The sequence below is a fragment of the Rhipicephalus microplus genome, chromosome 5 (genome assembly GCF_043290135.1).
Source record: "Rhipicephalus microplus isolate Deutch F79 chromosome 5, USDA_Rmic, whole genome shotgun sequence".
Classification (NCBI taxonomy): domain Eukaryota; kingdom Metazoa; phylum Arthropoda; class Arachnida; order Ixodida; family Ixodidae; genus Rhipicephalus; species Rhipicephalus microplus.
Genome location: NC_134704.1, coordinates 93,931,387 through 93,948,067, shown reverse-complemented (window position 1 = coordinate 93,948,067; position 16,681 = coordinate 93,931,387). Strand labels below are relative to the sequence as shown.

At 50.5% G+C, this 16,681-nt stretch overlaps 2 protein-coding genes across 8 annotated transcripts in view; both read left to right on the top strand.

Annotated features, from left to right (window-relative positions):
- Positions 1-16,681, top strand: part of LOC119174335 (cytochrome b5 reductase 4) — a 323,373-nt gene that overhangs the window by 137,281 nt on the left and 169,411 nt on the right. The window lies entirely within an intron of this gene.
- LOC142817518 (uncharacterized) lies at positions 2,471-4,528 on the top strand. The gene is made up of 2 exons (XM_075894540.1): positions 2,471-2,679; positions 3,116-4,528. Exons 1-2 carry the CDS (start codon positions 2,527-2,529, stop codon positions 4,526-4,528), a joined length of 1,566 nt encoding a protein of 521 aa, XP_075750655.1. The 5' UTR covers positions 2,471-2,526.

The window sequence follows — 16,681 nt, the reverse complement described above, 5'->3', positions numbered from 1 at the left end:
GACGACGGTTTTTGCACTCTCGTGCAACAGCCCAGAAAGGAGGAAGTCCTCCTCTCCGAAAAAAAAAAAAGGCGTGCACAATCGTTGCACACTCAAACAGCATACACCGTTCGCGCCGAGCAGCAGTGTTCTAAGTTTGCCGTTGTGGACACGACGGTCTTCTCGGCTGAACTGGTATTAAACGTCATGCTGTATTTACTTAATCCTTTCCATCGGGTGCATAGAAACGCAGGTGTTCCTTTGTTTGTCTAGCATCGTGTAATACCCGTTGACTGAAGCCGTCAGTGAGGTCTTCGTGGAGCGTGTTTGATCTCGAAAGAGATGTAAACAGCGCGAACACAGGGCAAAGAAAATAACGAAACAGCGTGCGCCCTTGTGTTTTCTTTGTTTCTTTCCCGCCTGCGCGCTGTTTGTTCGTTCTTTGAGACATTCGCTAGCCCGTCTTTTGCCACTTGTGCAGTCTTTACTGTATTTACTCGAATGTAATCCGCAAGTTCTTTTTTTTCTTTTTTGGGTTTTACAGAGATACCTTTTTTTCTTCTTCCTGGGTGAAATAAAAGGTCACCCTTCGTGTTACTACGTTTGTCAAGTTACAATCGAGTAAATAAGGTAGTCTCGTTGAGCGGCGATGCCGCGGTAACACTGGGTCGTCGGTGCGCGCTCCTCACCGCGTTAGTGTTGACAATACAGAGTTTTGAGAATTGAAGCCCCAAGGAGCTTGGGCACCCAAGAAGCTTGCGATGCGCCAGGGCGCATGCGCAGAACCTAAGCCAATTTTGGGCATTGCGTTCGTGCGGTCCAGGGCCCCAGGGCGTCTTAGATCGCCGGCGAAACGAAACAGACCCAGTGCGAGGCACGGTGCCGTATGGCCCGCGTCCCGCGTAATTTTTAATTTGACCGCGGGTGGAACCCCGTGCGTTTGACCCAACGTTGCCTGCGTTCGACCCAATTCTCGAACTCCGCTGACCCTCCGAGCGCAAGAGCCACCTACGCAACGCAGCTTGAGGACCCAGTGTCTTGAACCCCCAATTCTCAAACTCGCTATTCTCCCAACTTCTGCAATGTTACGCTAACATGTGTATTGCCAGCTGCTTACAGCAGCAACAATGCCTTCAATAATAGGTTGTCCCGTATTAAATCAACGTGGCGGTCGGCGCGGACAAAGGCGTAAACTTCGGCATTAAAGTGTTCCGGGTCATTGCATGGATACTGCTAGTCAGTGAATAATACACCGGAGGTGATGTGCCATGCTGCAAAAAAAAAAAAAAAAGAGGAAATGCGACAGGCCTGTGGCGCTGCGCTCAACACGTAGAGGGACTTAAAAGTGCTCTGCAACACTTTTTGAGCATGTTCGGAAATCGCTGCCGATCGCTAGTAGAGGCTCCCGACAACACGTGAGCCAACTATTATAGCGCAGCACGCGGCCTGGAATTCACAATAAGTTATCAAAGTCAGCTAAAAATAGCTTTTTCTTCTCTCGACAAATGACCAAATTAAGCGCAGTAAGCCAATCTATGAGACATTGGCTGATTTGAACATTGCGCGCTCGGTTGTTGCGGAGGTCGCCGTGATAGGCCACCACTTGTCCAGGCGTGTGCGCGCGATCACACTTATAAAACCGCTTATTCGAAGAAAAAAAATTGGCGGACCGCACGTACAGTGGGAATCGATGATCGGCGAATCACGACTGAGAAATTATGATATGCCACTTTAAAATGAGCACAACGTTACGAGGTGGAAATAAATGATGCCGTACATGACTTCCTTGTCATGAGTATCATGCTCGGATGTGTCGTTTACCTTTGTCATTTATTCACGTCACGTGATACCAAATTGAGTATATGTGCAGCTAGCGAAACCGCTGCGAGCATTCTATGAGCGTGGTATGTTGTCATGCTCTTACATGACACGCGTGTCAGGATTATCATGTTTGCACCAGTCATATAATTTCGTCATTCATTGACGTCACTTAACACAAAATTTGGTATATGCGGAGCTAGCAAAACGACCGCGAGCGCATCATGAAGGGCCCAATATACTCCAATGTAGCGTTGACGCACGCGCACGCTCGGCACAGCGACGCTACGTTAGCAAAAATCGAGCAGCCTATAGTCTGACGGAAGGCGCGACCAGCGTCCGTCGGCGCGATCCGACGGCAACCGGCGCGAAATGCGACATGCTGCATTTCGCGCCGATACGTTACCCAGGCAACACTGCGTCTCCCTCCTTTTGTGACGGAGGGACGCCGGATGCGCTGAAACACGCATGCGTCAAAGCAACGCAGTGCGGCGCGCGCCAGCGAGTATATCCGTCACCCCCGGAAAATCTTTTCAGGCCTGCGCCCAGCAATCTGACGTCATTTCCGGCCGGCCGACTCTCGGGGAAGTCGCAGCGGCAGCGAGCGCAGCGCGGGCGGCGGGGGTGACGGTTCGGTGGCGTGGTGTTGACGGTGTTTCACGTTTGTTGCTTTCCGTTGTTGTTTTGCGGCAATTTCGTTTCCGTGCGTGATGCTGGAGTGATGCGACAATGCCGAATAAGTGTTGTGTACCCGGATGCACCGGCAACTACAAAACAGGAAAGAAGATACAAGTGTTTTCCTTCCCTAAAGACGCCGACGCTCTCAAACAATGGCTACGCGCCATTCCTAGGGAGGACTTCGTGCCGACTTCGTGCACTAAGGTAAGAATTTGAGATGCTCCTGTTCTTAGCTTGTCGTTGCTTGTTCGGGTAGAAATCACCTATGATGGGAAATACTTGAGCGTGTGGCCGCCGGGCCTCGCGAAGCGCTGACGCCAGCAGTGGATGAGAATCGCCCAGAAAGGCACGTTCGCAGCAAGGATGGTGAGCTGCGCTTTGTTCACTAACAATGCCGTGGTGTCGTTCATTCTTGCAAGCTCTGGGTGGAAGCGCTTCGTGGAGTGTGGTGACATCACGCTCCCGTGTTTCCTTTCATGTTGCTTGTACCCCTTAGCGCAGCGCTTTTATTTAGATGCTTGTGAAACGTAGGTAGACTTTGTTTTAGCTACACGGACTGTAAACACGGTCATGCGAACGGGAGCGCATTTTTTTTCTTTTGAGAAGATGCGTCTCAGACGTTTTTGAAACGTTTGTGCAGGTGTGCGCGGATCATTTCGACGCTTCATGCATCGAGAAGACGACATCGTACACGGATCCAAGGACAGGGAGAGTTATTGAAGTTGCACTCCCAGTACCACGGTTGCGTCCTGGATCTGTCCCAACGGTATTTCCCGGCTGTCCGTCCTACCTATCAGTACGAGACCAGAGCACGAGAGAAACCCCTGACGCCAAGAGGAGCCGACAAGAAGCCTCCCAACTCGCCCGTGCTGTAGAAGAGTCGCTGGCGTCATATGAAGCGGAGCAAGAACGAGACCGGTTTTCGTCCCTCGAAGAACTAAGGGCTCGCCTGCAAGGGGTGTCAGTGTCTCCGAAGTGGACTGTGATTCATAAAGAAGAGTGCTCCATGTTTTTGAACATTATCGACTATCGTGAACCTTGTTTGAATGCGTCATTGACCGTGTTTGCAAACCTTGAAGTCTTTGCCTGCTATCAAGGTTCACCAATCAAGAACCTTGGTAGCGCTGTTGTACCAGACTCAGTTCAAAAAGTAAGTTCCTTGTTGGAAATTTTGAACAACCTGTCGATGCTGTCTGAGGAGCGCTGCACTTATCGCCACCTGGCTCAAGCAATACATTCCCTTCTGGACAAATTGGAAGCCAGCATTGATGAAGGCAAGAAAGAGACGGTGAACTTTATGAAGGAGCAGCTACTACTCCTTTCTGCAAAGCGCATTCAGTATAGCGCACAGGTGATGGTCTTTGCATGCATCTTGCGTACAATATCACCACATGCCTACAAGTTCCTGAGAAGCACAGGTGCACTAACTTTGCCCCACCCAAGCACTATTAGAAATGTGTGCTCGTCTATTCAAATGTGCCCACAAGTTGATTCTTCTGACGACACTTTCCTTCAGTATGTGTCTCAGAGATTCAAACATCTGCAGGCACATGAACACACTGTGACGCTGATGCTTGACGAGATTCATATCAAACCTTGTTTAGATTACAAAGGTGGGAACATATGTGGTGCAGCAGTTAACTCCAACGAAGCGGCCACATCGGTGCACGTGTTTATGATACAAAGTTTGCTGAGCGCATTCAAGGAGGTGGCGCACATTCTTCCGGTAAAAACCTTACAGGGTGAAGATCTTCATTGCATGCTGAAGAAGGTGATCTTGGGCTTAGAAGAAATTGGATACAGGGTCATAGCCGTTGTCTGTGACAATAACTCGCTGAACAGGAAGGCAATGAAGATGTTTTTGCCAGAACCAAAGCTTAGCCCTGTTTACCCGCATCCGGCAGACCCAGATCGGCCGTTATTTTACGTGGTGGATGCTGTACATCTATTTAAATGCATAAGAAATAACTGGCTCTACCAGAAAAATGCTGGAACTTGCTTTTTCTACCCACGCTTAGAGCTTTCCAACAATGAAGTTCATCCCGAATGCTAGATGACTGCTTCATTTAAGCATTTGAGAGATTAGCATAAAAAGGAGTCACCCCTGCTTCTGAAGTCTGGGTATGGCTTGACGTCAAAAGCTCTAAATCCAAGCAGCTTTGAACGACAGGACGTCAAACTCGTACTGCAGGTTTTTAATCCGCACGTAGCCGAAGCCCTGGCCGCTCGCAAGGGTCATACTGATTTTCAACATGCTACAGCAACCGCCGAGTTCATCAAAATAATTCTTCGTTGGTGGAGCATTGTCAGTGTAAAGACACCTAGTAAGGGCTTCCATCACCGTAATGTTTACGAAGAGCCCATGTCAAACCACACAGATGACCCAAAGGCAAGCTTTCTAAGCGCTTTTATCACATGGCTCGATGTGTGGGAATTTTATAGGCACGACACCGGAGTACTTACCCAGGAGACATTGAGTGCCTTGAGGCTCTCTGCTCAATCCCTTTTGGCATTGGTGAAGTACTGCGTTAGTGAGCTTCACTTTAAGTATATTCTGCTAGGGAAAGTCCAGACGGATCCCCTCGAGAGTCGCTTTGGACAGTACAGGCAGATGGCTGGTGGGCAGTATCACATATCTGTTCGCCATCTTTGCGAAACCGAGGGAAGGATTTGCCTTCAAAATGCCCTTCCAAGGATGAGCAACGATGATCTCAGAGGCATCGAAGAGACGGACAGTGTCAGGGATGCGGGCACTTCTTTTAGTGTTCATGTTAGCGATGCTGACCTTGATGAGCTCAGAGCACAAATGCCGGTGATTGGTTATGTTGGTGGGTATTGTGCACACGCTGCAATGAAAGTTCTCAAGTGTGAAAGCTGCCAGAGGCAGTTGGTCGTTACCGGAAATACGGCCAAAACAGGAGAGGACACCCATTCTTTAATCGCACAACTGGATCGGGGTGGCCTCAAATTTCCTTCTGCTCTTGTAATCGCAGTAGTTATGTACACGGAGGTTGTAGTTAGAAAGCTCATGACGGAAAGTACCTCTACCCAGTTTCTCCATGGGACGAACCAAAAGAATGTCGTTCGGCAACTTACACTGGACTCTCTGCCAAGGCTTGAGGACATAGATACGTGTGAAAACGGGCACACCTACGAGCTCCTCATCACATTGGTTGCAAACTGTGCAGCAAATATAATGCTCAACAACTTGTGCAAGCAAAGGAACGATCTTTTACGCATTGAAAAAGATCAGAAGGCGAAAAATAGAAAGGCCCGAATTTTTCTTGGAAAGTAATTTTCCAAGCGTCGCGTCTTTCTCTTCACATTTATTCTTGTGAAACTGCACAGAGTGTATTTGATTGCATGTCATGACTTGATTTCCTTGGTATACTTCTGCCTTATGTAAAATGAGCCTTGTTTCCAGTTTTGTATCTCTTTACAAGTTGTTAGCTTTTAAAAGTGCTGTACTTTTTTCTTTTTTTTAACTCGAACTGCCTCGGTGCCTACTGTAGCAGTTGTACAGTCCGTTTTGGTACCTAAGCTGTGTACACTTTCCTTGTGCACTCTGTGTACAGACATGTTGTGCACTGTGATTTGTTTTTTCTTAGATTTTTGTTTGATTTTTTTCCCTAGGACATGCACCTACCTGTGGCAGTACAATTGCTTTTCTTTCTGTCATTTATCATGCTGTGGACCACAATTTAGTCACCAGTGTTCTTATGTATTGTATTTTTTGGCAAGTGTTTGAACCTGATACCTTGTGTTGCTACTGCTACTATGATAAACGAATGGTATGTTTTCCTCTAACCTACAATTTAAATGAAAGTGTGCTTTTTCTGTTCCAAAGCTCGGGGATGTTTTTGCTGTTACAATCTGTTTTGTTTTCTGAGTTTTATGTGGCAAGATATTGTGTTTTGTACTTTTGGCATATTTTCAGCATTAAGGGCAACATCTTGTGTTGCCTGTTGTCTGCCTGGACCGAGAACAATGCGCACTGTGATATTTGTACAGACGGCGTCTGGCTGTAATAAATATGCATTATTCCATTCACGATATTCATTATTTCTTGATACCTTGATAAGTTCCCCCGCCGCGGTGGCTCAGTGGCTAAGGCGTAGCGCTGCTGAGCACTAGGGCGCGGTTTCGATACCCGGCTGCGGCGGCCGCATTTCTGATGGAGGCGAAAAGCAAAAACGCCCGTGTGTATGAGATTTCGGCACACAATAAAGATTCTCGGGTAGTCAAACTTGATCCTGAGCCCTCCCCTACGGCGCTTCATCGCCTGCGTTGCGTCGGCGCGTTAAACCATACAATCAATCGATACCTTGATAAATCGTGCGGACATGGTGTCAAGGAATCTCGCCTGAGTCGGTAGGCGTGAAGGGCGCGCGCGGCTGGCGATGCCACCCAGCGAAGGGCGGCCGGCGCGATGTGACGTCGTCGACGTCACGTCACGTGACGCGCAGGCCTGAAAAGCTTCCGGGGGTGACGGTATATCGCAGGAACGTTGCCTGGCGTGGCAACGCCGGCATGGCGCGACGAAATGAACGCCGGCGAGCACGCGCACCACGTCACGTCGAAACGTATTGCCGCCTTGAGTATGACATGTAGTCATGTTCTAACATGAGACGCTTCTCATGATTATCATGCTTGAACCAGTCGCATACCTTCGTCATCCATCAGCGTCACGTAATACCAAATTTGGCTTATGTGAAGCTAGCAAAACGGCCACGAGCGCATCATCAGTGTGGCATGTAGTCATGTTGTATGACACGCATATCGTTATTAGCATGCTTGGATGTGTCATTTACCGATGTCGTCCGTTCGCGTCGCGTAATACCGAGTTTGGTACATGTGAGGCTAGTGAAACGGATGCGAGCACATCATGAGCGTAGCACGTAGTCATGTTACATGACATGCATCTCATCTTTATCGTGTCTCTACCAGTATCGTTCTTTCGTCATCCATCCTTGTCCCGTAATACCAATTTTTGGTATACGTGAAGCTAGTGAGACGGCCGCCAGCGCATTATGAGCGTGCCATGTAGTCATTTTGTTACAAGACACGCATCTCATTTTTATCTTGTTTGCACCAGTACTATACCTGCGTCATCCATTCTTGTCCCGTAATACCAAATTTTGTATAAGTCAAGCTAGCGAAACGGCCGCGAGCGCATCATGTGCGTGGCATGTATACATGTTGTTACATGACACGCATGTCATCATTTTCATGTTAGGGTCTGTCGCTTGTGTTCGCCGTGGAGTCATGCCATACCATACCAGTTTTGCAACATGCATGCTATGTGAACGAAACCACCGCAAGAGCTGCAGGACCATGAAGTGTAAATCATGAGATTCACAACATATACAAGGATTTTCATGTTATGACTAATCGAATATGTTATTCATACAGTCATGTTACATGCCATACAAAGTTTGATATCGATACCATTGTCGCAACGGCCAGGAGAGCTAAAAGTCGTAGGCGGCTAGATAGATAGATAGATAGATAGATAGATAGATAGATAGATAGATAGATAGATAGATAGATAGATAGATAGATAGATAGATGGATGGATGGATGGATGGATGGATGGATGGATGGATGGATGGATGGATGGATGGATGGATGGATGGATGGATGGATGGATGGATGGATGGATGGATGGATGGATGGATGGATGGATGGATGGATGGATGGATGGATGGATGGATGGATGGATGGATGGATGGATGGATGGATGGATGGATGGATGGATGGATGGATGGATGGATGGATGGATGGATGGATGGATGGATGGATGGATGGATGGATGGATGGATGGATGGATGGATGGATGGATGGATGGATGGATGGATGGATGGATGGATGGATGGATGGATGGATGGATGGATGGATGGATGGATGGATGGATGGATGGATGGATGGATGGATGGATGGATGGATGGATGGATGGATGGATGGATGGACGGACGGACGGACGGACGGACGGACGGACGGACGGACGGACGGACGGACGGACGGACGGACGGACGGACGGACGGATACGCTTAAAGTGCCCCGCCGCGGTGGTCTAGTGGCTAAGGTACTGGGCTGCTGACCCGCCGGTCGCGGGTTCAAATCCCGGCCGCGGCGGCTGCATTTCCGATGGAGGCGGAAATGTCGAGGCCCGTGTGCTCCGATTTGGGTGCACGTTAAAGAACCCCAGGTGGTCAAAATTTCCGGAGCCCTCCACTACGGCGTCTCTCATAATCAAATGGTGGTTTTGGTACGTTAAACCCCACATATCAATCAATCGAATCTTAAATAAGCGACTTCAACCCCAACATCAGTGTACTGCAAGGCCATCCGGTATTGCCTCCTCTGTCCAAGCAGCAACGCCAGCTACATCCAAGCTTAGTCCTCGCGCTAAGTCCACTCCCGTTAAACCGCCTGTTCAAGCAATCATGTGTACTCCACCACTCGGAACCGGTGCCGCATCTACTCCAGAAGCTCTTGAGGCTCCTCGGGCACCTCAGGTTCTCTTGCCCGCTAACCAAACTCTCCCCAGCGAGGAGCGCGCCCCGCGCATAAAGGAACGGCTTTCGCGCGTCTAAGCTCCGATTCACCCAGCTTCGATTCACCCAGTTTCAACCCAAGGCATCGCGTTCCCGCTCCTGCTTGGTGAGCAGTGAGGGTGCAGCTCCACGGCGTCGTCGTAAGGTGGCTACCACCACCCTGCCGTCGGACAATCCGGCCTCCGTGCCCCTCCCTGCCTCTGAGGATTCCGAGCGGGACATGGAGGACCAAATATAAAACCTAGGACAGTCACGATGGCTACCAACCGTACATCCCGTTCAAATATTGCGTCTAAATTCGAGATCATACAGTGGAACCCTGGAGGCTTCGGGAACAGGCGAAAGCGTTCATATTTTTCCCTTTTCCTCAGCTCACTTGGCTCTCAGCCGGCCGTCTTGGCGCTCCAAGAATCTGGCCCTGCTCCATCCCTTTCTGGATACTGCTCCTATGTAGGCGGCACCACCACATGCCTCCTCGTGCATAAAGCTTACACGGCGATACAGATTGGCCTCGATCTGGATCTTCCTTACGACTACTGCATGATATCAGTGCTGTCTCAGCGGAGGGGCCAACCATCAATACATATCTTAAACGTGCACTGTCCCCCTCGCTTTGCGAGGGCTTCGTTTGCGCATCTCTTCCGTCGGGCGCTGCGTATAGCGGTCTGACAACCACTGGTTATTGTCGGGGACTTTAATGCCCCCAGCCATCACTGGGGTTACCACTACGAGAAGGCACGGGGCAGAGAGCTCAAGGAGCTCATTTCCTCACTGAGCCTCACGCTTCTTACCGATCCGGCACAACCCACACGTTCCGGCAACTCGGTCACGCGAGACACATGCCCCGACCTCTCCCTCACCCGTCACATCCGCGATGCTACATGGAAAAATTTAGGCGAAAACCTAGGCAGCGATCACTTTTTACTCCGCATTTCGTTCACACCGCGGCAGAAAATGCGCCAACACTGGGGCCAAGCCCGTCTCACCGATTGGACTCAGTTCAGAATGCAACCATTCCCCGGCGGCCTCTCCTCGACCGAATATGCAGCGTGGGCATCATACGCTCTTCATATGAAACAAGCGAACACTCGCACCCTTGCAACCTCTAATTTGACTCCTGCGATCGATCCACACCTCCTACATCTTTGGCACGCTCGCCGCGGGCTCATAAGGCGCTGGAAACGCAACAAACTTAATCGGAAACTTCGCGCTCGCATTGAGGCGCTCGCTGCAGAGGCGGCCGCATACTCCGCACAACTTTCCGATGCTAACTGGGCAGACACCTGTTCGAAGGCTGCAAACCAGATGAGCTCTAAGAGTGCGTGGCGACTCTTTAGAAGCCTTCTCGATCCCTCCACCACCAGGGGAGAAACGCAACGCCAGCTCCACTGTGTTCTGCATGCATTTCAGGGCACTACGGATGAACTCGCGCGAGAACTTTGTGACCGCTACATCTGCCGCACAATTGATCCCGCAGGCCCAGCATATTCGTATTCCGGCGCCCCTAACACCGACCTCGACGCCCCATACACGCTTTCTGATTTACGATTTGCACTCACGAAAATGCGACGGGGCACGGCCCCTGGACGCGACGGAATCACAGTATCGCTCCTGGCAAATCTTCCCGACCAAGCACACCTCTCGCTACTCCAGCTTATAAATTCGATATGGGACGGTTCTCCGCTTTCAACGGAATGGACCACATCGGTCGTGACATTCATTCCCAAATCGGCAAAGTCCATTAGTATTGAGGCACTGAGACCCATCTCACTTACGTCTTGCGCAGGCAAACTCATGGAAACCATGGTTCGCGAACGCCTTTCAGCCTACTTGGAGGCCAGGAGCACCTTTGCCGACACGATGTTTGGCTTTCGCCCGCATCTGTCGGCGCAGGACGTCCTGCTCCAGCTTCAACACGATATCATAGAGCCGACTACTATGCACCATAACGATAAAGCCGTGCTCGCTCTTGATCTCCGCGGGGCTTTCGACAACGTTAAACACAGCACTATACTCACTAACCTGTCTACCACAAACTGCGGGCAGAAGACTTTCAACTACATTCGCGCCTTTCTATCACATCGCACCGCCTTCATTCGCCTTAATTCTACCGAACATGGCCCGTACTTATTAGGCACGCGGGGTACACCTCAAGGGGCAGTCCTGTCTCCTCTGCTTTTTAACCTGGCGATGATGAACCTCCCCTCTCTTCTAAGCGAGGTCGAGGGAATACAACACGCACTATATGCGGACGATATCACAATCTGGACCAACACCGGCTCTTTAGGGCAAATCGAAGAACGCCTGCAAAAGGCTGCCCTTCTGGTGGACACCTACGCAGGTTCATGCGGCCTGGAGTGCTCTCCAGCTAAATCGGCTCTTCTTTCAGTCTCTCCGCTACCGCCGCCTCAAATTTTTCTTCCGTCCGGGCCCGTCCCGGCAGTGCAAAATATTCGGGTTCTTGGCCTTCACCTCACATCGTCCTTGGATCCAAAGGGCACAATAGCAGGCCTCAGACGCACCAGCGAACAGGTGAGCCGCATGATACGGCGAGTTTCTACTAAGCGCGGCGGCCTCCGCGGGTCTCAGTCCCTCCGATTGGCCCACGCGTTTGTGACCAGTCGCGTCCTCTACGCCTTGCCTTACCTTCGCCTGCGTCGTCGACACGAGCACCAGCTGGACGTCCTTCTTCGTTCAGTATACAAACGCGCTCTGGACCTACCTATTGCAACTTCCAACAGCCGATTCACGGCTCTGGGGGTACACAACACCTTTGCAGAGATGCGCGAAGCTCATCGCGTTAACCAAATCAATCGACTGTCGCAGACGCCTTCAGGGCGCCGTCTTCTACACAGACTTGGCCTTAACCCGATATCTGACCAAGACCCTCTGCAGCCGGTACCAGAGCTCTGGCGTCAAAAGCTATGGGTGGAACCTCTACCCCGTAATATGAACCCTGACCTCCATCCTGGCCGTAGACTAGCACGCGCCGCGGCCCTTCATACGCGACACTCCGATCGTCCTGGTGTTTTCTACGTGGACGTCTGGGGTCCCTCCCCCTCGGGTCACTTCACGGCTGCCGTGATTACAGAGGGCAAACACGTAGATGGCCTCTCCTTTCGAGCAGACACAGTAACGCACGCTGAAGAGGTTGCCATAGCTTTGGCCGCCTCTCACCCTGCCTCACGCACCATCCTGACGGACTCGCGCTCGGCCTGTTCTCAGTACCTTCAGGGTTCCATTGCTCCGCTGGCGGCTAGCCTACTACAGGCAGCCTCTTGGCGCTTTAACCCTCATCCCATTCGTATAGTGTGGACCCCAGGCCACTCGGGCCTGCCCGGCAACGAGGTGGCAAATGCCGCTGCCCGCGCTTCTCCTGTCCGGGCCGTTGCCCCTCTATGTCCCGAGATGGAATCTGGCAATACCAACCTGACGCGCTTTCGCGAAATTTTGGCTTATTACCGGGCTTCGCGCCGCCTCTACCCGGACCCCGCACGCGGATTGGAGAAAGCGGACGAACGACTGCTACGCCGCCTGCAGACGAACACCTTTATCAGTCCGGCGGTCGCCAGGCACTTTTTGCCGGAAATCAATGGCACCTGCTCGACCTGTCATGTGCTCGCCGACACATATCACGTCGTAGCATCGTGCCCAGTTAATCCCGTCCCTTTCTCATCCCCTTTTCCTATCCCAACTAGAGAGGCTTGGGAGGAGCACCTGCTCGGCTGCTCTACCTTGGCTGCACAACGCTCCTTGGTGGAGCGCGCACGGGCAGCTTCCAGCTCCACTGGCGTCCCGGAATAGGGTCTTGCCACTCTAGCACGCCGATGGGCCACGTCGGCACTCCCTAGTAAACTTTTTCTAAAATAAATGTTTCTTACCACCACCATCATAATCATATGGTGGTTTTGGGACGTTAAACCCCACAAATCAATTAGATACGCTTAAAGTCGCCGTAGTTCTCTAAGAAATGCTTCAAACTTAAAAATGCTCACTGTCACGAGGCGCGAGTGACGTTTTTTGTTTGCCCCTCTCATCCCTTTCTGCTCTGCTTCCCTGCATTTCCGATGGAGGCGGAAATGTTGTAGGCCCGTGTGCTCAGATTTGGGTGCACGTTAAAGAACCCCAGGTGGTCAAAATTTCCGGAGCCCTCCACTACGGCGTCTCTCATAATCATATAGTGGTTTTGGGACGTTAAACCCCACATATCAATCAATCTGCTCTGCTTCCAGCGTTTTTGTCGGGACGAGCGAAGAGAGAATGTGATAGCAGCGTGTGGCAAATCGTAACTCCGCTCGTACTGAACGAATTCTTAAAAATTTGCGGCGTTCAATTTTTGATGTAATACGCTTTTTCAGTGAATTTTTTCCATGGTTATTCAAAAAAGTGTTTTGGGGGTCCTTTAAGAGCGACAGCCTGCATGACTGCAGATGCGGTCTTCATAGAACGCGCCGTAAGCTCTTTCCGGCTGGGCGACTACTGCAAGTGAAAAAAAAAGCGTGGTTTCTCAATGTGGGTTCCGCGCAACGCCTCCTCGGGGTTCCGCGAGTCGCTGAACAATTTTCCCTGGTTCCGCACCTGCCAGGTGGCACCTATTGGAGTTTAGCAGGGTTTAGGGACACTGAAGGCAAAGTAGACTTCAAACGGGTCGGAATAACCAGGAGGAGGCTAACTGATTGGTGGCTACAATCGAGGTGCGAGAGAAATTCAATCCTTAAACACACAGTGATAGTACTTAACTTTATGGCTAGGTTGCTTGAGCCAACGCCCGATCTAAAGGGCACAGCCGGGTACCTCCATCCATCCATCCATCCAAAACACATGCGCCACGAGTAGGACATTCACACAATGATCCCGATGGCGTCAAACTTATCGCCTACAATTAATCACTACTGCTCGAACTAGCTGCACTTAATAAATTATCTCCCGCGCAACAAGACACGTAAATTAATTCTGCGTGTCCTTTTCTGTCTAAGTCATGGAATAAAGAACCGGCCGACCTTACTATGGGGAATGGCGCCAGTGTTTCACAAGTTCCATTTTTGCCTAGATAAGCTGAACAGGTCGTCCCTTCTAGCGGCACCCAGTTAAACTAAGCAAGTCTTCCATCGCGAAGGCCATGGCAGAAAATTGTTCTACGGCTTTTGTTGCTGCTATAACTCCTGCTACTTTCGCCCTGCGACTAATAGTATGGGTGACCGCGCAGTAAAGCTGGGTGACGTTGTGCCCGGCAGCAGTGACGTGAAAGGTTCCACTATAGATGGGCAATTTGAAATGCGCTGACGTGACGCGGTCCTCTAAAACGTCATTTTATTTTAAAGTAAGCTAAGCACTTCTTTGGCACAAAAGAGGTTTCTGAATTGCTATTTGAGCAGTCAACATCGACTTAATATTTGCCTTCAGTGTTCCTTTAAAGCATCATCGTTTCGTCAAGAAGCGAAGTAACACTGTTCGTGTGTAGTGCAATACGCACCACCACGTCACTGCGCACTTTGGTGATAATGTGGCGTCCGCTGCTACGGCCGAGGATGATAACTGATATGGTGAATTACGCCCGAGCCCATTCTAATGTGTGGGAAGTTTCAAAGCAACCAGTCGTTAATCACTTCGCATTGTGTAACGCCCGGTGCGATTCTACGTTTACGCCGCGATATATGTTACATGTGCTAACTTAGCTACTCGTCAGACATGAGGCTTTTATAAGGTCTTTTTCTGACAAAATTTCAAGCACTGCCGTGGATTTGCACAAATGACGAGTATCTAGGCAGTATAGTAACACCGCTGTTGGCACTGCTTAAGTGCGATACAGATGTCGCTGGAACGTTACTGGGTCTCTCTGCATAGACAACAAAATAATCGGCATGCGATATACTGGTGACGCCCTTTATTGTTACACAGGCAGCCTAAACTGCGGTTAACGTAACTGTGGTTATGACGTACGTTTAACCGTGGTTTGCTCACATGTTATACGGTACGCAAAACTTTGGTTTCAGGAAACTGATCTTGCAACCTCGGTATGGCGGTTAAGCGAGAAAAATGGCGGTGTTTTTGGAGGATAGATTAGCCGCCTTAACAGAGGACACTTTTGCGCTGGGTGATATCGGTGAAACCGTACGGGGTTGGCGCTGGTCGCCGCTGTTCAGCGCAGTCTAGTGTGATTGGTTGCAACTGCGTCTAGCTCTCCCGTGTACAAAGGGTGTAATGTTACGTGACAAAGTTGGCGCCGCACCCTTTTCGTGATCTTACATGCCTCTTTCAGTGACGTCAGCGCAAGCCATCTATAACATTTTGCGAGCCAGGCGCCGTAATGGAATGCGTCATTGATCCGTTTGAGCGTCGTTAGCGTGGTTCGAGCCGTACGTATATGTGCGCGTGTGTGTACACGTGCAAACATATACCAAGGGTCGCGCGGCCTCATGTGGCTTGCGTTCGCGCGCGTACGTAGAAGCTATAGGGAGCTACACGAACGAGATGGGGGCGCCTTCCGAAAATGCCACGTGCGCCGTGTTTTACTTTGGCTGACCCGAATTGATTGTCGTGGTGCCGTTAGTGTTTGAGACAGAGTCGGCGTCTCGAAATATCGCGTCTTTTGGAGGCGAAGCTTCCTATGCCGTGGGTCGTGCGTCCGCGATGCGTGTAGTAATCGTCGTAGTAGTAGGTAGCCACCTCTACGGCCGGACTAGAGGAGCGGCACGCGCGCACCCTTGCCAATTGAGAAGAAAACCCTCGCTCGTTAATCATTAGTAAAAAAGATAGTTGTTTCTCATGAATTAACCTTCAGAGACGGGTATCGGTGCCCCGCCGCAGTGGTCTAGTGGCTAAGGCACTCGGCTGCTGACCCGCATGGCGCGGGTTCGAATCCCGGCTGCGGCGGCTGCATTTCCGATGGAGGCGGAAATTTTGTAGGCCCGTGTGCTCAGATTTGGGTGCACGTTAAAGAACCCCAGGTGGTCGAAATTTCCGGAGCCCTCCACTAGGGCGTCTCTCATAATCATGAAGTGGTTTTGGGACGTTAAACCCCACATATCAATCAATTAGACGGGTATCGGTGACGTAATCTGCAATAAAATTTGCCTTGAACTTGATGCTTACCAAAAAAAAAAAAACTAGTATCAGGAGGACGCACTTTGAGCACTGACCACAGAGGGTTGCCACGTTAAACTCGTTGCACGTAACCTCCTTGTTTTTAGAAAGGTCGAGCGAGAGTTGGGCTGCAGTGCCAGGTATGTAGTGAACCAGTATATAGCGGATTATAGCCATGAACTAGAGGCGGTCAAAGGCATGAGGTAGGCACGAAGGGCAGGCCGTAAAAAAGTGCGCGTGTGCCACCTCTCTTTTAGTCCTTGGAATGTCCGCTGGATGGCGGTACTTCTATACGGTGAACGTATGGTGAAAAGATGCGAGATCATGGTACTTAGAGTGTTCACTAGATGGGCAGACGGATGGACAGACAGACAGATGCGCGGACGGACGCACGGATGAATGAATGGATGGATAGACGCATGGATGGATGCACAGAGGGATGGATGCACGGACGGTCTCACAAACGGATCACGAATGGGCGGAAGCAAGAACGAAAGGACGGACAAACGCTTCGCCCCGCTCATCATCACGCACTCCGTGGATATGACGTGATTTTTTTCTTCCTT

Bases quoted from the DNA above. Each gene is read 5' to 3' on its own strand.
- LOC142817518 (XM_075894540.1), top strand. From the start codon at position 2,527: ATGCCGAATAAGTGTTGTGTACCCGGATGCACCGGCAACTACAAAACA. The intron at 2,680-3,115 runs GTAAGAATTTGA...ACGTTTGTGCAG, and splicing joins TGCCGACTTCGTGCACTAAG to GTGTGCGCGGATCATTTCGA.